Source organism: Bufo gargarizans, chromosome 2 (assembly GCF_014858855.1).
Source record: "Bufo gargarizans isolate SCDJY-AF-19 chromosome 2, ASM1485885v1, whole genome shotgun sequence".
NCBI lineage: Eukaryota > Metazoa > Chordata > Amphibia > Anura > Bufonidae > Bufo > Bufo gargarizans.
The window spans coordinates 501289184-501310631 of record NC_058081.1 but is presented as its reverse complement, the minus strand read 5'-3'; the positions used below and the strand labels follow the sequence as shown (position 1 = coordinate 501310631).

Here is a 21448-nt window from a genome sequence, read left to right as displayed (position 1 = left end):
TCACTTACCAGTAGGAGGAGCTCCCGGCCGGTCACAGACATCGCAGCTCGCAGGTAAGTATGATGCTTCTACAAATTGCTAAGTAACCAAGGCAACCGGGACTGCAGTAGCGTCCCGGTTGCCATGGTTACCGATCGGAGCCCCATCGATTAAACTGGGACTCCGATCGGTACTCACCACTGCCACCAATGATAGGGGGGGAGATTTTAATTAGGAGGGGGAGGGAGGGCAGAGGGCCCACTGGCCACCAACGAGTTAACTACAGGGGAGGGAGGGGGGGCCCACTGGCCACCAACGAGTTTACAGGGGAGGGAGGGGGGGGCCCACTGGCTACCAATGAGTTAACTACACGGGAGGGAGGGGGGGCCCACTGGCTACCAATGAGTTAACTACAGGGGAGGGGGGGCCCACTGGCCACCAATGAGTTAACTACAGGGGAGGGAGGGGGGGCCCACTGGCCACCAATGAGTTAACTACAGGGGAGGGAGGGGGGGCCGGCCGCACTGGCCACCAATGAGTTAACTACAGGGGGGGAGGGCGGCCGCACTGGCCACCAATGAGTTAAAAATGGGGGGGGGGGGAGTCTGCCCCCTGCTGCCTGACAGCAGGGGGCAGTCATGTACACAGTTTTTTAGTATATTCTAACCTGAAGCGTCCCCATCACCATGGGAACTCCTCTGTGTTAGAATATACTGTCGGATCTGAGTTTCACGATGTAACTCATATCCGACAGTATATTCTAACATAGAGGCGTTCCCATGGTGATGGGGACGCTTCAAGTTAAAATATACCATCGGATTGGAGAAAACTCCGATCCGATGGTATAAAAGGGACTCCTAACTTTACATTAAAAGTCAATGGGGGACGGATCCGTTTGCAATTGCACCATATTGTGTCAACGTCAAACGGATCCGTCCCCATTGACTTGCGTTGTAATTCAGGACGGATCCGTTTGGCTCCGCACGGCCAGGCGGACACCAAAACCTTTTTTTTCATGTCCGTGGATCCTCCAAAAATCAAGGAAGACCCACGGACGAAAAAACTGTCACGGATCACGGACCTACGGACCCCGTTTTTGCGGACCGTGAAAAAATACTGTTGTGTGCATGAGGCCTTAAAGTTATTTTCCTGTCTAGTTCAGAGGCATAATGGATTGCTGGCAGTGGAAAGTGCAATGACTGTTGTGTGCCAGGAGGGGGTGCCAACAGCCTACAATATTGGTGTTTAACTACAGGGTAAGGCTTACCCAAGGTGAAGGAAAGCCTAAATACAACTCTGTTCAAGATATTATACCTCTATATCACTTCCAGGAAAAGCTACCATAGGTGACAACCAATATGGCGGCTATTACAGCCCTTATGGTGGTTGTTAATCAGCTATCCCAAATTCATGACTGGTTAATGTACTTAGTTCTAGTGTAAGCGTAGTGCATGCATAAATAGGCAGATCAGCTCTTCGGGACCGTGGGAAAGTTGGGTGGCAGCCATATTGAAAATGCTGTGAAAAATTCTACAGACAGATGTCTACAGCTTTCTAGTGTCTTCTTCTAGCATTTCTTTACCTCAGTTACTTTCTCACTTTTCCATATCGTCTCTTAGTTTCAAAACAGCGAAAACTAAATGAAGTGCGTGAGCAGACGGCGGAGAGAAGCAGTTACAGAATAATTGCTGTTTCTCTGTCTCCACAGGAACATCTACATTTCGTCACTGAGATTTCCCAGGATGAGATCTTCATATTAGACCCTGAGGCAGCTGGGAGTCCACAGGGTAGTGCCGGGACAGGGATGCCAGATCTTGTGGTCGAACAGCCCTCGGGGTGAGTAAACCATGGCGGAAGGGGGGCATTTCATTAAGAAATAGAATGTAATACATCAGATAAATGCGAACTACGAGATTATATGTATTAGAACCCCACTGATATTACAGCCCACGTCTGAGAAAAGCTTCTCTGCTCTATTCTGCCCCATGACAGCTCTTCCTGTTTCTTGGCAGTTCAATGTTAACAACATTCAAGGCCTTTCCTGTTTCTGCCCCTGTCCTAGTGGCTGTGGTCAAGTTGGGGGTCCCTAAATGGGATATCATTATTATCATTAATAGCAAATCCTATGATTGTTGACAGTCTTACATCCAGTTGTCTGGTTTGGACTATCCTTTTCTGTGGGATAGCAGGAAACCTGTTGCACGGTTCCTCAATGATCAGTGGTGGTCACCAAGCAAACTTTCTGCAGCAGAAAATTGAACATTATACAGCAACCATTTAAATCAATGGGCTTGGTCTTCCAGATGAAGAACCTGTGCCCTAGGCAGACAACTCTGTCAGCTGTATACAGTTGGTGGTCACCTAGACTGGAAGTGAAATGGTTGGCAGGCAACCTAAGTTTATTCAGCTCACAAAATACAGTAATAGTTACTGCAATAAGAAAAAAAACTATGCATTCTGCTACGATATGCCCTAATAATTATGCAGTGTGTATGGAGCTACTACATTTGAGTTGTACCTAACTTCTTTATGGTTATAAAAAGTTATCTCTTAGGCCTCTTTCACACGGGCGTTGCAGAAAAAAGGTCCGGGTGCGTTGCGGGAACATGCACGATTTTTCAGTACGAGTGCAAAACATTGTAATGCGTTTTGCTAGCGCATGAGAAAAATCGGCATGTTTGGTACCCAAACCCAAACTTCTTCACAGAAGTTCGGGCTTGGGATCGGTGTTCTGTAGATTGTATTATTTTCCCTTATAACATGGTTATAAGGGAAAATAATAGCATTCTGAATACAGAATGCATACTACAATAGGGCTGGAGGGGTTAAAAAAAATAAAAAAATAATTGAATCACCTTAATCCACTAGCTCGCTCAGCCGGCATCTCTTCTGTCTTCTTTTTTGCTGTGTGCTGTGGTGACGTCACTCCGGTCATCACATGGTCCGTCACATGATCTTTTACCATGGTGATGGATCATGTGATGACCGGAGTAACGTCACCACAGGTTCCTTGCACACAGCAAAGAAGAAGACAGAAGGAGATGCCGGCTGCGCGAGCAAGTGGATTAAGGTGAGTTAAAAATGTTTTCATTTTTTTTAACCCCTCCAGCACTATTATACTATGCATTCTGTATTCAGAATGCTATTATTTTCCCTTATAACCATGTTATAAGGGAAAATAATAATGATCGGGTCCCCATCCCGATCGTCACCTAGCAACCGTGCGTGAAAATCGCACCGCATCCGCACTTGCTTACGGATGCTTGCGATTTTCACGCAACCCCATTCATTTCTATGGGGCCTGCGTTACGTGAAAAACGCACAAAGAGGAGCATGCTGCGATTTTTACGCAACGCACAAGTGATGCGTGAAAATCACCGCTCGTGTGCACAGCCCCATAGAAATGAATGGGTAAGGATTCAGTGCGGGTGCAATGCATTCAACTCACGCATTGCACCCGCGCGGAATACTCGCCCGTGTGAAAGGGGCCTTAGGTCCCTTTCACATGAGCGAGAATTTCACGCGGGTGCAATGCGTGATGCGAGCGCATTGTGCCCGCACTGAATCCAGACCCATTCATTTAAATGGGTCTGTGTACATGAGCGGTGGTTTTCACGCATCACTTTTGCGTTGTGTGAAAATCGCAGCATGCTCTATATTCTGAAATTTTCACGCAACACTGGCCCTATAGAAGTTACATAGTTAATACGGTTGAAAAAAGACATACGTCTATCAAGTTCAACCAAGGGATAGGTCGGGATGCGAATCCCAAAAGGAATTGAGACTCAGATTTCTACACGTTTTCATAAGCATTAATGTTTTTTACTTTTAAGAATTCATCTAAACCCTTTTTGAAACTGTCTTCTGTTCCTGATCTGACCAAATCCTGAGGAAGTCTATTCCACAGCTTCACAGTTCTTACAGTTAGGCCTCATACACACGACAGTTGTTTTTCTCGGCCTCCGTTCCATTTTTTTTTGAGGATAGGATGGGGACCCATTCATTTAAATGGGTCAGCAAAAAATGCTGATAGTTCATCCCTTTGTGTTCCTACATCCGTTGTCCATGTTTCCCTTAAGCAAAAAAAAATAGTCCATGTCCTACTTTTTTCACATTTGCGGACAAGGATAGGCATTTATTACAAGGAATCTGTGAAAAAAAACGGATCCTCCCCAAAAAAACTGATGCCGCATCCGTTTATTTTAGCGGACGCACAGTTTGTGGATGCAAAAAACAACTGTCGTGTGCATGAGGCCTAAAAAAGCTTTGACGCTTCCAGGGATTGAACTTTTTCCTCTCCAATCGGAGGCAGTGCCCCCTTGTCTTTTGAGGACTTTTTACATGGAACAGCTTTTCACCCATTTGTATATGTTAATCATGTCCCCCCTTAGACATCTCTTCTCAAGACTAAATAAATTCAGTTCTTTTAATCATTCTTCATAACTAAGACCCTCCATTCCCCTTATTTAGGAACTCTGCCTTTTCCTTATCTTCAGTGACTACCGCCCCCCCTCCCGTTACCATTATTTAGGGGACCTGCCTGCTCAGACCTAGGTTTTTTAGCATTTATATGGGACCTACCTGCTCAGACCTAGGTTTTTTAGCATTTATATATTTAAAAAACTTTTTGGGATTTGTTTTGCTTTCTTTTGCTACCTGCTGTTCGTTTTGTATCTTTGCTAATTTTATCTCCTTTTTGCAGATTTTATTAAGCTCTTTGTAATCTTCAAATGCTATAGCTGACCCCTCAGATTAGTATTTTTTAAATACCCTATTTTTGTCTTTTATTTCTCTTTTTACAGTAGCTGTAACCTACTTGTTACCTAAAGGGATACATTTTTTTGTGCAATTACTCAATGTGGATTTGAAGCTCTCCCATTTATCCTCAGTAGCTGCTCCCAGTCTATGCCCTGAAATGCTGCCCTCAACCCAGGGAAATTACCCTTTTTGAAACTTGGTGTCTTTGCTCTGCTTGACAGGGTTTGCTTTTTATAGTTTAGGGGGAATATAATTATATTGTGGTCACTATTACCTAGTGTATCTCGAACAGTAACATTTCAAACAAGGTCTGCATCATTAGAGATTAGAATTGAGCGGCAGTGCACATTCTCCACCGGCCAACCCACTTTGGGGTATGGAACCCCTTTTCCCAGCTGACAGACCTCACCAATCTAATAGCTATACCCTATCCTGTGGATAGGGAATCATTTCTTATAACTTTTCTTCCTTTTAAGGAAGGAGCTATTTTGTTCCTGGAGGACACATCGATTTTATTCGTTTTTTATTACTGCATTACAAGAGTCATGCCTTTTTAGTTTTTTGAACGACAAAGCTGGGCCTGTTTTCATGTCTGAAGAGTTGTAATCTAAACAGCACCAAACTTTCAGTAATTTTTTTAGTGTTTAAAGTGCAGGATAGATAATCTTCTTTAGGCCACCAGCAACCATGACTGTCCATGGACACCCCACCATCGAGTGGCCTCCTTCTGTCTGACCACTTACTTGATGTTGGTGCTATTGGCTGCATCATTTGAGGACTTCATAGGCTGGGATCTGAGTAATTTCCAATCCAAGCTGTTTCAGTAAAGTATCAGTGTCAACCAGCAACATAAATGTACAACAAATGTTGCCATTGGTTAAATTGGATCGAGTATGAATGTCTTTGGAGTAGAGATTTGGGGCCCCTTGTTTTTGGGAACACTTGGGGCCCCAGAGTTGTCTGATGGGCCATAAAAGAGGTTTATGTGGGACAACCTCTTTAAAAATCGATAGATAACATAATGTCAGTACCATGTCAGTAAGGCCTGTGAGACTCCTCCTCATAAATCTCATCTACTCCCAGGTTGTCTGAGTGGTGGACGCCAACATGTCGGAAACGTATTGTCAGTGACAGCTGCGTGCCAGGGAAGTTGTCTCTACAGAACATGCTCTCAGACAAGACCCAGGATTCCTCTCCTTCTAGTGCCCTCCCGTAAGTCTCAGGTTCTAAAGCATTTTAAAGAAAACGTGCTATTGAATTATTTTTTTCTGCCAATTAAAAACAGATAGTAACACATTTCCTTTTTTCTAATGTTTTTATTTTTCTGATTGCATATTTTTAATTGTATTTCCTGAACATCATTATGGGGGCTGCCATCTTGCCTGAGCTGTTCTTAACAGCATTTTAGAGATATGCTTTACAGTAGCCATGGGCCATAAACACAATGGACAGGACCCATTGACCTGCATGGGAGAGTTTTCTAGGCATGCTCTTTGAACTGTAACTGTGCAGAGGTAAGAAGGGAACAGATAAGCTGTAATATCACATATTTAATTGTGGATTCTGTGTTATCTATATATAGGTGATATCTGTCATTCTAATCCTACCTGTAATGGTAAGGAGATAACTGCATTAAAATGATATGTACAGACCAAAAAGGATGCCTATTGTTAGATTTAGTAGCCAGTGCAAAAACTGCAGGATTTCAGGAATGTTTTTATATAGTGGCATCACAAAAATAACCACCAAATTCCTTAAATATATGTTTAATATAAAAACGTGATTTAAATAATAGGCCATTTTTTGATGACACATTCCCTTTAAATCATCGGAAATCATCTGTGAATTCGATACATCTGTGGCTAGTAAAATTAAAAATTTGCAGGACATTGAATTAAATTTAGGATCCTTTTTCCTCACTTACTAGTTAGTATTGCTATGATTAAAGCAGTTTTACCAGTTTTATGCTAGTAAATTTTAATTGTTGTGTAATTCACTTTCCTGTATAGAACTATCTTCCTGTATAGAACTACTGTACTGTGTTTTCATTGTGTGACAAGTTTTGCACCTTAAAGGGATTCTTTATCTTTTTCTTACTAATGATCTATCCTTTAGATAGGTCATCATTATCTGATCGGCGGGGATCTGACACACTGGAACCCTGCTGATCAGCTGTTTGAGAGGGCTGTGGCACTGACAAGTTTTCAGACCCTTTACTCACTACTTAGTGTTGAATCATCTTTGGCAGCGATTACAGCCTCCAGTCTTCTTAAGTTTGATGTCACAAGGTTTACACACCTGTATTGGGGGATTTTCTGCCACTCTTCTCTGCAGATCCTCTGAAGCTTTGTCGGGTTGGATGGGGACCATCGGTGACAGCCATTTTCAGTTCTCTCCAGAGATGTTCGGTTGGGTATAAGTCAGGGTTCTGGCTGGGCCACTCAAGGACATTCACAGAGTTGTCCCTAAGCCACTCCTATGTTGTCTTGGCTGTGTGCTTAGAGTCATTGTCCTGTTGGAAGGAGACCCTACCGCCCAGTCTGAGGTTGAGAGCGCTCTGGATCAGGTTTCCCTCAACTCCAACCAGTCTCCCTGTCCCAGCCGCTGAAAAACTACCCAAACAAGATGATGCTGCCACCACCATGCCTCACTGTAGGAATTGTATTAGGCAGTGCCTACTTTCTTTCAAACTTGACGCTTAGAATTGAGGCCAAAATTCTGTTTTCACTTGCTCATTATGGGGTATTGAGTGCAGAATGGTGAGGAAAAACTTAAATTTTTGAAAATTTTATCACAAGGCCTCAACATAAAATGTGAAAAAAGTAAAAGGGTCAGAAGACTTTCTGAATGTACTGTAGTAAGTGGTAATCACTGCAGTAAACCACGATTTGACCTCGTCATGCGAATAGAGGGCGTCCAGCCCCTCTCTCCTGCCCATTCTGACATTGGAAGAGACGCGGCTGCATGCCTGGCAGGCCAGTTAATGAAGCAACCATCTGATGCCCAGCAAGGATCGTGCACGTGTCCTATTTAATCAGTAGGGCTCGTGCACAATAGTTGCTGGGTGAGGGTCATATTTACTAATGCTGTCAAAAATTTGGACAGCATAAATTCATTACAGTGCGGCACACCGAATCTTTGTAGAGGATAGAGACTCTTCTCTTCCATCTGCCTTCATTTTGCCATTTCGTGAATGCAGTAATCCACGCCACTATTTCTAGATGCTTTAAAAGTGTGTGTGTTGAGGCACAGAACTTAATAAGTGCGGTGCATGACACGTCCTCCAGAATTCTGGCACAATTAGATTAGTTCATTTGCCCCAATGTTTCTCTTCCATGAGCAGTGCAACCCCAAGATAAGAATGATTTGCGACTGTTGGTGTTGTATCCATCACGTCCTTATATTTCCAGTGTAGTTTTGGGAAAGCTTTGAGTTTGCCAAGTCTTGCAGTCTGTACAGGGTCTGTAACGGAAACGTTAATTTGTCTATTTGACATTAACAATATTGCCCAGACTTGAGTTGCTAATTTTGGTATTCAGCCATCGTCTGGGCGCACATAAGGTACTCAGTATGTGTTAGCAGCTGCTTCGGTGTCGCTCCAGCTTCCAGTCTCCCTACGTCTGCCCTGGACATAGAGCAGATAAGACCCCACAATGAAAATGAAATAGGGACCCTGGTGTTTCTATTTCATGGTATCACACTCCAGCAACCCAAGAGAACAGGGTCCTACTTTTATACCATCTTCCATCCTCTTCAGGAGAGGAAGGCAGCATGACCCGCTGGTCACTGTGGATGGTGGGAACCCTGTCTAGACATACAGGACCAGCAATAACTGGGGGTGAACTGGTCCCATAGCAGTAGTCTTGTGATGGTGCCAACTCATCATGGTCTCCGCTCCTTCATTGCTTCTATAGGAGTTGAATGATTACATACATATGTATGTTCATGTTTTCAATATTTCTGGGAAAGCTGTGTCACATCTAGTAAGTTGTAGCCCATCTTTCCCAGACTTTTCTGAATATCCAGTCTGTCTAGTTATACAGCAATGCTGGCATGTATCACACCATAACTAGACAGATTTACCTCTTAGGTGAGCTAAGGGGATAACCCCTGTGGGCACTATAACGGAAGCCATGTCGGATGTTACAAACAAATGGGCAAGAACTGATATTTATTGGTGCTTTTTATTTATTACATTTTGCTCAGAAAATAGATGAAAGCTTCAGTGCTTTATTGGCAGCTCCGAAAGGGTTCCTAAAATTATTTGGCTGCAATCCGCTATCACACACGTCCTCAGGGCACCAAGAAAATGAGATTGTAATTGCCGGCATGCAGGAGAAAATTAATTATACGTTCTGCTTTTTAATCAAGCAAGCACTGCGTTAATTCTGTTTTATTTCAGGTGGGATCTGATTAGTCATGTCGATGATGGGGATAGGAGGGGGGGGAGGGGGTAAGCCCCCCTTATAGTCTCACACCTGGAGCTGTCAAGCTGCCACCTACAGCGGAATGATTTGGCCAATTTCTAGACCATATTCACGATTCTCTACATTTTCTTGCTCGTACCAACGTTTTGCCGAAAACCTGCACAACTCATTGTGTGTAAGAAGCTCCAATCACCATGACCTTCACTGAATACTAGAATAAAGTGCCAGTGACCTTAGGAAAATGCTGCTTCGTCCAGTCAGTTCTTTAAAGGCTGCATGGTTGACCCATAATATTCATTGTCCGACTATGTGACTCATTAAATTATTACAGTAACGTGCAGTCTCCTTCTCTTGACAGACCAGCTGTGAATGCTGCAGATCTCTTTCCTAAAATCAGCTACAGTTGTCAGCCACACTTGCTTTTAAGGAGTTGTCAGTGAATCCCCCTCCCCCCCCATTCCTCTTACTGAGCTTCATTAAAGGGCATCTGTAGATTTGTACCTATGAAACTGGCTGAACTGCTTGGCAGCTGAAGCATCTGTGTTGGTCCCATGTTCATATGTGCCTGCATTGCTGAGAAAAATGATGTTTTAATATATGCAAATTAGCCTCTAGGTGCAACAGGGGCATTGCTGTTGCACCTAGAGGCTCAGTGCTCTCTGCAAGTGCTGCGCCCTCTGCACTTTGATTGACAGGGCCAGGCATGATGATGTTTTCACAGCCACTTACATCATACACAGAAGATAAACAGGAAAAAAACAGGGGCAGCGCCTCTACTGGATTACCACTATTTAATGTCATATTTTGGTATGTGATGGTAGGTTGCTTACCATGTTATGCTGTCACCAAGTCACCACACTTCCTAGGCATCCTCTGAAATGCATTGTCTACATAATAAGAAAGAATCCAAGAGTTAATACATTACTCTGGCAATCTCCTGCTTCTGTCCTTCTTGTTTTTCCTCCAATACACACATTTAGTTACACACATGACACATACTTAGTGTACCTCTACAGCAGATCACTGTCACACCCCAGCAGTGCAGAAAAGCTGTGGGGAGCCCACTTTCTGCCTGGGCTGCCTTCTTCTTCTGTCCCTTACCACGGAGCTGCTGGGTTAAGACAGCTGCATGCCTCCCAAGTGTCCCTCTTTTTGACCTGGGGAATTAATGCATAAATGTGCAATACTAAATTTACTAAATTGCTCCTTACTAAAGTGTCTGTATGGTTTTTATCTGTATATTATACCATAACTTAATTATTTTGTGCAATTTTGACCTTTAAAGGGCTTCTATCACCCCCAAAACACACTTTTTTGGGGGGGCTTGTTAAAATCCTTATTTAACAACTATTCCCTATATAGGGCTCTTACCTATGTCTGTGGCTTCGTTTCCTTAAAAATCGATCTTTTAAAATATGCAAATCACTTCACTACCAGCAAGTAGGGCGTCTACTTGCTGGTAGCCGCCGCAAAAAAACCGCCCCCCTCCTCCTGTTGATTGACAGGGCCAGCAAACGCTCTCCTCCTCCCCCGGCTGGCCCTGTCAGCATTTCAAATCCCGCACCTGTCTTCCTTCGGCGCAGGCGCTCTGAGAGAAGGAGGCTCGCCTCCTTAGCACTCCCTCAGTGCGCCTGCGCCGATGACGTCACCGAAAGAGAAGACGTCATCGGCGCAGGCGCACCGAGGGAGTGCTGAGGAGGCGAGCCTCCCTTTCTCAGAGCGCCTGCGCCGAATGAAGACAGGCGCGGGATTTAAAATGCTGACAGGGCCAGTCGGAGGAGGAGAGCGTTCGCTGGCCCTGTCAATCAACAGGAGAAGGGGGGCGTTTTTTTGCGGCGGCTACCAGCAAGTAGACGCCCTACTTGCTGGTAGTGAAGTGATTTGCATATTTTAAATGATCGATTTTTAAGGAAACGAAGCCACAGACAAAGGTAAGAGCCCTATATATGGAATAGTCGTTAAATAAGGATTTTAACAAGCCCAAAAAATAATAATTGTGTTTTGAGGGTGACAGAAGCCCTTTAAATATCTATAATTTTCTGATTTTTGTGCTAATATTTAAATGAATATTGAAGCTCATTAAAAAAATTGTCCCAGGGGCACCACATGCTGTAAAAAAATAAAGGAACTTTTACTCACCTAACCGTTCCCTAGCTACTGCAGTTCTGACAGAGCCAGTAATTGTGCTTACAGCGGAGTTAGAGGTGTGGCCTAGTATGAAAAAAACTGCACCTAAAACCGTTATGGGCGCCGCACATATTGTCCCTCTTTGCGATTTTCAAAAGTTGGGAGGTATACAGCTGGTAAGAAGCTACGACTGTTGTCAATTTCTGCAGTACAAACTTTTGGGGTGGGGGAAGGCAGGATTGTCTTGCTCCCCTCCAAATCTCTACCTGATCAAATGCCCTGGTTGACCCCATCCCCAATACTCTCCTGGCTTTGTGTTTAGCACATCACCTAGTATAGGTGACAAACCACTAGCTTTACAACCTTAAACAAGATATATAGTTCAATGGTAGGGTGGCCAGACGTCCGGTTTTAGGCAGGACAGTCCGGTTTTCTGTCTCTGTGTCCTCTGTTCGGAGCAGGGCCTGGACGGACATAGGTCCACCCTTTCAGTAGCTCACTCTCATACAGCAGCACTGCGCTGTCTGAGTGTGAGCTGCAGTAACTGACTGAGGCTTCTCTCACCTCCAGTCAGTCACTAGAGCTGCAGACGTGGCTGACTAAGGGGGAGAGAGGCAGGGCCGGCCTTAGGTGTTCAGGCGCCCTGTGCGAGCTAACCTTGTGGCGCCCCCCCCATAGTAGTAGATGTCACCTGCAGTCCTATGTAACACCACAAATAACACATAGCTCTCTGAATACAGATAACACAGTGAGGGCTCTCTGATTTCCGAAAATGTAGTAGTGTTGTTACCTCTGGTCCTATGTAAAAACACAGATAACACTAGTGCTGATAATGTGGTAGTGTTACCTGCAGTCCTATGTAAAACCACAGATAACACTAGTGCTGATAATGTGGTAGTGTTACCTGCAGTCCTATGTAAAACCACAGATAACACTAGTGCTGATAATGTGGTAGTGTTACCTGCAGTCCTATGTAAAACCACAGATAACACTAGTGTAGATCATGTGGAAGTGTTACCTTCGTCCTTCGTCCTCCCTGTGTCTATCGCACGGACTCCATGCTGGCGCTGACTTCTCTTTCTTCTTCTTCTTGCCCCGCACAGAACATCCTGATGCAGCTGCGTCAAGACATAGGAACACTGTGGGCATGGTGATGGTGACACACAGGGACAGACACACTCAGGGATGGACAGTCACACACACACAGGGACGGACACACACACACATACAATAAATATGATCACCACACGGCTCCTGCCTGTCTGCTTTGGTAAAGCTGGGCATAGCTGGGCTATGCCAGGCTTTAGCAGAGTGGGCACAGGACAGTGGACACAGGGCACGATATGTATGCGAGCACAGCTGTGCGAGTGCAGGGCAAGGGCCCGCATACACATCGCTCCTCCTGCCTGTCATACCACCCCCCCCCCCCGGGCATTTTGGTGGGCATTAGGGGTTGGATGATGCGGAGTGTGCACATAGCCACCAATCACATCCCCCCCCTCCTAAAGGTAACTGATGTGCTGGGGGGAGGGGAATATGATTGGCGGCACACTCAATATCAGCAGCAAGGAGTTAAAGTCCAACCCTTAATGGCCCCCAAAATCCCTGGTGGGGGTGGGGGTTGATGTAGTAGCAGGAAAGCACACACTGTCCCCCTGTCCTCTATGAGCCCCTCCCCCCAATGGCACATTTCTCCCCTCCATGGGCCATTGGCAGCAGCAGCACATCTCTCCTTCTTTCGCCCCCCCCCCCCATTTCTCCTACTCCATCATAGGCCAGTGGCAGATGAGTTGTTATCTTTGTACTACCAAATACCTGTAAGGCTGTAACTTCTGTTGGAACTTGGCTCAGCCTCAGGCTGTGTCGTGGGCCTTCCCTGGCAGAGACTGAGTCTGCTGTGGCTGCTGGCTGGCTCTCGCGGGCTCGCTCCTTCTTCTCTCTGGGGACCTGGGGGCGGAGCTCAGTGGCAACGTCAAAAGCGAAGGAAGACGTGCCTGTGCGGCAGCTGCGGCACGCTCCAGCAGCCACTGGTCTGCTCTCTTAAAGAGACAGGCAGGCCAGGCAGCAGAGTGGAGCTCAGAGCGGCCGCGGGCGCCGCCCCCTCCTCACTCTTTCCAATAGTCCGTGCGCTTTCATCGCTGTTAGTCAGCCGGCGGCCGCAACTAAGTAGTAAGTAGGCTTAGTTAGTTTGCGGCGGGCTGTCGCTATGGCGCCCTGTGCGGCCGCACAGCCCTCACACCCCAAAGGCCGGCCCTGGAGAGAAGCACCCTGGCTGCCCCCAGCTCACCTTCCCCATAGAAACCTCTTCCCTCTCCTCCCCCCCGTTTTTTTACTAGCCAACAATGGGGGCGTGGCATGTTTTCACAGAGGCGGGCATGGTTTATCGGTTTGGGGGTGTCAGAGTGGTTCTATCTAGGCAGAGATTGATTAATTATTTCGGCCGATAAATCACAGACAGATACAGATTGATATGTCTGAGGAGATCTGGTTAGACCGCCCCTAAGGACTTTATTTTATACACATCTCATTATAGGAGTGAGTTACAAGATAATTAAGATGTTTGCAGTACTATGATTGGACAATACAACTTATATAATCAGACGTGATACATATTGGCAATAAAGAACCTTACATAATAGGGTAATACATCAAAGTGGCAAGGCTTAAAATTCAAAAGGTCACATTCCCACCATTGGCTTGGACACATCTCAATGTTGGCTCATCAATATCCACACAATAACCTAAAATCTCCCTAAAACTCCCTTCTTGCTGCAGTTATTTAGAGAGGTCGTACTCCCCCTTCTATTCACAGACAGCTGTCTCCATTTATATTCAGATGACCTTAGTTTCAAGTAAATGTGCTCAGTGGAATATATGATAAAGGTTACACTCTTCTTGAATCATCACTATTATAAGTATATTAAATATACATATATTCAATATGAAAAGGATATACCTTAAGCAGCACCTTACAATTACTCTCACAGGGGCATGGCCGGTGAGGTCCAGCTTTCTTGGGTGAAGCCAGTGGCCACCCTTTTCAGTGGTGATTTAGTAACCCTATCAGGGAGGAAGTAGCCACCATGTAGGAGGAAGTAGATAACTTGTCCTCCTACAGGTGGATAGAAATCAATAGAGCTGGAAAGAAAGATGCCTCTTACCCTCACCTCCCACATGCACACACTTCTTTTTCTATATTAATGGCACTATACACTTATATCACATCTGAATATTCACGGCCACTGTATCAGCCATCAACTCTGCCCCACAGAATACAATACTTCAGATGTCAGAAGCAGATAGGAACTGCTCATCGCCTGAGCCAAGATGAAATCTTTCTTGACGGCAATCACACATAACCGAGCTTAAACTATCTGTAGAAGATGGAGCTGATCTCCTACCTTTTTGGGTTATTTAAGCCTCATAGGTCTCTTCAGTTCCTCAGGATATTCCTCACCAGCTGATCTCCTGTTCTCCTCAACCTGGTGACTCATGAGCCAATTCTGCTTGTGCCAGGAAGGTCACTAGGAGTTGTGTTTTTTCATTTTGCTTTTCTTTATTTAGTGTATTGTTATTTTTCAAAGAATTACAGGCAAACTAAAAAAATTGCGTAAAGCAAGTCACATTACGCAAGGAATGAACAGAACTCTTACCTGGTGCACTCCTTTAAAAACAAATTTGTAGCAGATACACTAATTCTAAGGCTCTCTTCTTCCATCTTAGATGGCCACACTGCTTCTCAGGCTATCCGATGTACACCGTCCCACTTGTCCAGCCCGGCTCTTAGATTGGCCAGCACGGTCCACATGACTAATGCTAGCCAATCCAAGTGCAGCAGGAAGTCTCTTGAACTACCAAATGCCCAATATGGATCAGGCAGTGTGAGAGGCAGTGCGACCATCTCGGCTGGCAGAAGAGGAGCCCAGGAACTGATAATTCTGCAGCTGAAAAGATGAAAAGGAGGGCACCATGTAAGTGTTCTGCTTTTTCCCCAGTTAATGTGATTTTTTTTCTTGAACTGGAAAGTCATATTAAATTCCCCCATATGCTCAGCTGGGATTGTTGTCACCTATAGAGTATAAATAGTTGAATTTATCTTAGTCACCTTTTCAACACTTTATGAGGGTTTTTACATTCCTGTACATGCAGCTGCTTTTCTCCACTTGTGGGAGGATCAGCTGCTTGTCTGCCGGTTTCTTACCCTGTAAAAGCTGTAAGTTCTAGCTTAAACAAGATCTTCATCACTATGCTCCTTGTTTGATACAAGGTTTGGGTGGGACTAAGATTTATTATCTAATTGCTGAAAGAAGTTCTGAGAAACAGGATCCAGGACCTGTAACGGGCACTTCATTCATGCACTGCTGTGATTGGCTGATGAATATTTTTGGACACCAGGGGGTGGAACCAGACCTGTGTACCAGGGCTCTAAAGGGCCACAAAAAAAATAGTTAAACTAATAGACATAAGGGAAGGGGGGGGGGGGGGGGGGGAGGTTAGGCAGGTTCTATTGACCCATAATGCCTTGCCCTGAAGCCAGTTATAGGTTGGAATTCATAATAATTAAATAGTTAGGGCTGTACAATTTGAAGGTCTAGGTAATCATTACTTTTTGTCTAAATTTCCAATATTTGGTAATTAATCTAGATTCTTTGCCATAGAGGCTAGATGTGCATTGAAGAATATTAAATGCATAGAAAATGCTGCAGACAATAGAAATTATGCATTTTTTTAAATACCTACCCACTTCTCCCCTGAAAAAAAAATTATATTATGTTTGAGAGGATCAGATAGCATTAATAAAAAATGTATTAATAAATAAAAATGGATCAAAAATGAAATAAAAATGGAACAAAAATGAAATAAAATGGAACAAAAATGAAACACAAATATTAAAATTAAAGGGGTAGTAAAGGGGTTTTATATTCTCAGGATAGGTCATCAGTATCTGATCGGCGGGGGGCTGACACACCGATGTTTCCTCTTCATAAGGCCTCATGCACACGAGCGTGTTTTCTTTCCGTGTCCGTTCCTTTTGTTTTTGCGGACCGTATGCGGAACCATTCATTTCAATGAGTCTGCAAAAAAAAAACGGAAGGTACTCCGTGTTCATTCCGTTTCCGGATGTATGTAAGTACTCGCCACATTCACTTGTAATTACACTTGCTTTGTGATACAAGGGGCAGTAATGAAGATGAAGTAGCGCTTGCATGGAGTGCAGGGTTTCAGACCCCGCAGATTAGATATTGATGACCTATCCTGAGGATAGGTCATCAATATAAAACCCCTGCACAACCCCTTAAAAAAAAACTTTTAAATTACAATAAATGTACATAAAATACTGCAAAAAGTCTTGGGTGAGGTTCAGATCTGTGGCGCAATTCCATTTTTCTGTTCTGGAATAGGAGTATCTGATATATGCCAGACACAAAAAGCGCCTAACAGATCCATTTACTATTATGGAGTATGTCGGGATTCCGATATGGATTCAAGTATTTTACCAGAAAAAATATTTCTGTGGTATTCCCCCCCACATGGAATGGAGGCTTCTGCAGAATCTCCACCGCAGATGTGGACCTAACGTTAGCCTCACAACTACTGTACTATAAAGCAGGGAGCGAGTGTGAGGCCTTGCATATGACTGTATTAAAGGGGTTATCCCATGATTAATATAAAAAATGTAAATCGGACATCATATAGTATGTGGCAATCTCTTTCTAACAAAGCTAGAACCAGCCCTGTACCTCACATGGGTCCAGAGATCTCCTCATTCATTGCTCTGCTAGATTTCTATCAAGCTGGCAGCTCAAGGGGAGTGTCTGTTCTCCTGCAGCTAATGGGGTCTGTCCATTCTGCTGGAGCTCTTTTCAGAAATAAGGAACTAGGTCCCCCTATGTAGAAGGTGATGGTGGAACCCAGGTGTAGGAATGCCAGAGTGGTGTAAGGGTTGCCTATAGTGTCCCTTTAGGTGCGGCTTTGCACTTGTCACGGTGCTCCTACCTGGATATCCAGAACCCCAGGTGTGGTCGGACGAAACAGAGCAAATCGGGTGAATAGGTGATGGAGAGGATGATGAAAGAAATTGAGTCCAGACGTTGTATTGAAGTTAATAACAGCTTTACTTGGCATAAACGTTCATCAGGGAACAATGTTCCAACTTTATCTTGGTCACCAGAAAGCTTTGGCATAAGTTTTGGCAGGCAAACACATTCGTCTCTGCTACATTTGAACCTCCTTGGCTTTGCTGTGCTGCCAGATTAAATAGAAACTTTTCCTTTCTGCTGAACTTTACTTTCTGTAGTCTGACTCTGTATTTATCTTGATCCAGGGAACCTTACTCCTGGCTTGTAAGGCTTACAGCTTGAGCCTCTATATCCAGAAGAGCTTAAAGGGACACTGACAGGCCCAATAACCATAATTTGCTGTACATATGCATGTACAGGTCTTCTAGTGTGCATTAAAAACATATAAGTATCCCCCCTGTCCACATTATGAATACAGTAAACTCACGTTTTATAACCTGAAGTGATCGCTGTTCTTTCTGCCCAAGGGGCGGGGTTTCAGCTTCTCTTGCGCCCAGCCAGCATCAGCCCAACCGCCGTTTTTGAAGAGCCGCCCAGCTCATCAATATTCACTTAGCTGGGCGGCTTCTGCTGTCCCCGACCTTCCGAGATCCGGCTCATGCCCAATAGAAAGCTATGGGCATCGGACTCGCTTTCAGCTTCTGCGCATGCGCCCGGCACCCATAGCTTTCTATTGGGCATGCGCCGGATCTCGGAAGGTCGGGGACAGCAGAACCCGCCCAGCTAAGTGAATATTGATGAGCTGGGCGGCGCTTCAAAAACGGCGGTTGGGCTGATGCTGGCTGGGTGCAAGAGAAGCTGAAACCCCGCCCCTTGGGCAGAAAGAACAGCGATTAGTTCAGGTTATAAAACGTGAGTTTACTGTATTCATAATGTGGACAGGGGGGATACTTATATGTTTTTAATGCACATTAGAAGACCTGTACATGGATATGTACAGCTAATAATGGTTATTGGGCCTGTCAGTGTCCCTTTAAGGTGTGCTCTGCTGGCTTGCACACAACCTTCTCCTTGCAGGGGGTAGTTTAGTCTGACCTTCACTAACTACAACTCCCCCCGCTCTAGAGAGGGCTACAATGGAAAGACAAGTTCAATTCTATGTAAACTAGCTCTGCCATAGGTGCCGCCATCTGCTGGTGGACCAGGCACATTACACTTCAACAGTTGCAAATCAGGAAATACATATACACATTATGCAGGACATGGTAATAGATGCATAAGATGATACAGGATCAAAGAGGATAGTGGGGGGGTGCAAAAAGTAGTAATGCCATTATGGGGTGTTACATTTGTGGCACAGGGCCTCTGCAGCCAATCACTGTTCTTAGCTGCAGTAGTCACATGCCGTGTACCTACAGATTGTGCATGTCATTGTTACTGTAAAATACAGAGTAAAATGCAGGTATACAGGACATCTTGGACAACCCCGTAGTGGCTTCATAGCAACTTACTCTGCAGTAATGTATTTGCCCGTTGGCACCACACAATTGCACGCATGGTGATGTTATGTGATATTGCACTGCAGGAAAGCAAAGAAGTAAAATTGCATGCATATTTGCATGTGATTTTCTGCAATTTTGGGGGGGAAATCTAAAAATGTTGCCACATGCATAATATCGAATTCAGTGTTTTTATACAATGAAAGAAGCAGTTCGCTTGTCATGGGAAACATTTCCACTTTTCCTTTGCACCAATATTGATAAGGCCACATGCGGTGCGCATCATATGCAGATTTTTGTATGAAAAATACACAGTACCAGCTAACTAGATTTTTAAAATCTCATGTGATTTTTGTAGATTTTCAGTTCTGCTCAGAACATATGCATAAACTAAACTGCCATGTGCAGGTATCCTGTGGGTACCTGCACATGATGCACATTTGTATGCAGAAAATCCGCACCAAAACTGCATAAAAACACATATAAATCCTCACAATTTTCTTGTGGTTTTGGTGCAGATTCTCTGCATTTTTTGGTGCAGATTTTTTGTTTATGTTGACAACCCTATTGAAGTCTATGGAGAAAACTACTGTACATAAGGTTCAGAATCACACAAACAGTTAACACGCTGCAGAATTTTAAATCCGCACGGCAGGTCACTCGGAAGTAAAAAGCAAAGTGTACATGAGATTTGTCTATGCACTGCATGAATTATAAACTCGTGGCCACTAGATGGCAGTGTGACTGTGCTTTTGAAAAGGGAAAATTGCCTTTTCTTATCCTCATTCGGCCTATGAAAATACCTTGGATTAGTGGTTAGAGAAAACAAACAGCGAATATCAGGGATATCCATTATGCAGTTATGAATTTGTGAATGATGCAGAGAGCACGTTTCATACAGAGCTGCAGCCAGCCCTCCCTAACATCACTGCACAGGTCCTTCATATGTTCTTGAAGAAAGGACAGTGGTAATAGGATTTTTACCATTCTGAAATTCTCCTAAACTCCTGTCATTTGTGATCTGTCACTGTGACCTGTGCTGAATATTTATAGTTATATCGTACATCTGCAGCAGGCCCAGGAGGAGCTGGAGTGGAGGATGGGAGTGGTAGTGGCTCTGTCAATCACAGTGGTTTCCTCACACTGTTGCTTCCTAGGGCTATGCAGAGAAAGGAGGGGGGCACCATTCTGCTGGGACACACCCTGATTCTGGGGCTCCTGCTTGATGGTAGTTGGGGTGCCGGTGATGTTCAGTGTCTGTATGGGTGCAAGGCATGGTGTGTAGAGTACAATGGCCAGCGTATGGTGCAGGAGTCAGCAAACCAGAGCACAGATAGAAGAGTAAATGTCTTTGTTTACTCGAGTGCAAAATGGGGGTTATAGTATATCCAGTTATAGCAGACACAGTACCGACTGTAAACAATACAATTCTCTCTCAGATAGCGCTGTATGGGAGTTATGGGCCTCTTTACTCTCTATCTTGATAAAGTCTCTGCCAACAGAATCAATGGCGGGAAATAGTACTTATGCAATAATAACTGTAGTGTCCAGTGCGGGATACAGGGCTCTGAAGGCACGTCTGGTCAGGATGTGTGCAGATGTGAAGGGTGTCTTAACAGTGTCCTTCACAGCAGTAAAGTCTTAACAGCTTTTGGTAGCAGGCTACCTTACTGACTCCAATACTCAGCCATCCCGCTAAGTTCTCTAGTTCTCTCCTGGTTCTCCCCCTGCCAGCTGTTTCTTCGTAGCTCCTGTGCTGGGAGCAGGCACCAGAACTACACAGCTCCATCCATTGTGTCGTGAACGGAGCTGTTAACTGCAGTTGAAGACATCAATATCAAAATCCTGGACCACCCCTTTAGTAAAATTTGCTAGTTTATTAGAGCTGGGTATGTATACCTGAGTAAGAGTACTTTCACACTAGCGGCAGGACGGATCCGACAGGCTGTTCGCCCTGTCCGATCTATCCTGCCGCTCTTTCGCCGTGCCACCGGACCGCCGCTCCTTCCCCATAACTATAATGGGGACGGGGCGGAGCTCCAGCGCAGCACGGCAGTTCGTGGTGAGAGGCCGCCGGACTAAAAAGTCAGACATGCAGTACTTTTAGTCCGGCGGCCTTTCGCCGTGCACTGCCGTGCTGCTCCGGAGCTCCGCCCCTGTCCCCATTATAGTCAATAGGGACGGAGCAGCGGTCCGGCGGCATGGCGTAATAGCAACAGGACGGATCCGACAGGGTGAACAGCCTGTCGGATACGTCCTGCCGCTAGTGTAAAAATAGCCTTAGTCTGTCAATGATTGCCAAAAGATCTGTCATTACCTTATAATAACAGCTTTCATTAATGCCCTCTGTCACTTTCCACTGCTCCCTTAAAAGACTTGCTATGGTTTCTCTGTCTCCAGCTAAGAAGACAGATAGACAGAGGGGCGGTCCTTCACACTGCATGTTTACATTAGGCTTCAGAGTGAGGAGGCGTGTCTGTCAGTAATCCAATCTGATTGGCTGGTAGGGAGCTGCTGGCTAGTGGCTACAGCAAGTGTGTATGGGAAGTGAGGGAAAGAAGTTTTGGCCTCAGAGAACTGGCAGAGGAGCCATCTTGAGAAGGTCCTCATATTGTAAATGTTTAAACAGCCGTAACTA

The 21448-nt window shown here is 44.8% G+C and overlaps 1 protein-coding gene across 5 annotated transcripts in view; it reads left to right on the top strand.

The window, feature by feature from the left end:
- The window catches only part of DGKI (diacylglycerol kinase iota), a 249688-nt gene that overhangs the window by 158790 nt on the left and 69450 nt on the right, over window positions 1-21448 (top strand). For all 5 annotated transcript variants that reach the window (XM_044281241.1, XM_044281242.1, XM_044281240.1 and 2 more), the window contains 2 exons: window positions 1688-1815; window positions 5821-5949. In XM_044281241.1, the coding sequence (XP_044137176.1) occupies window positions 1688-1815; window positions 5821-5949 (257 nt within the window). The remainder of the gene's footprint in view (window positions 1-1687; window positions 1816-5820; window positions 5950-21448) is intronic.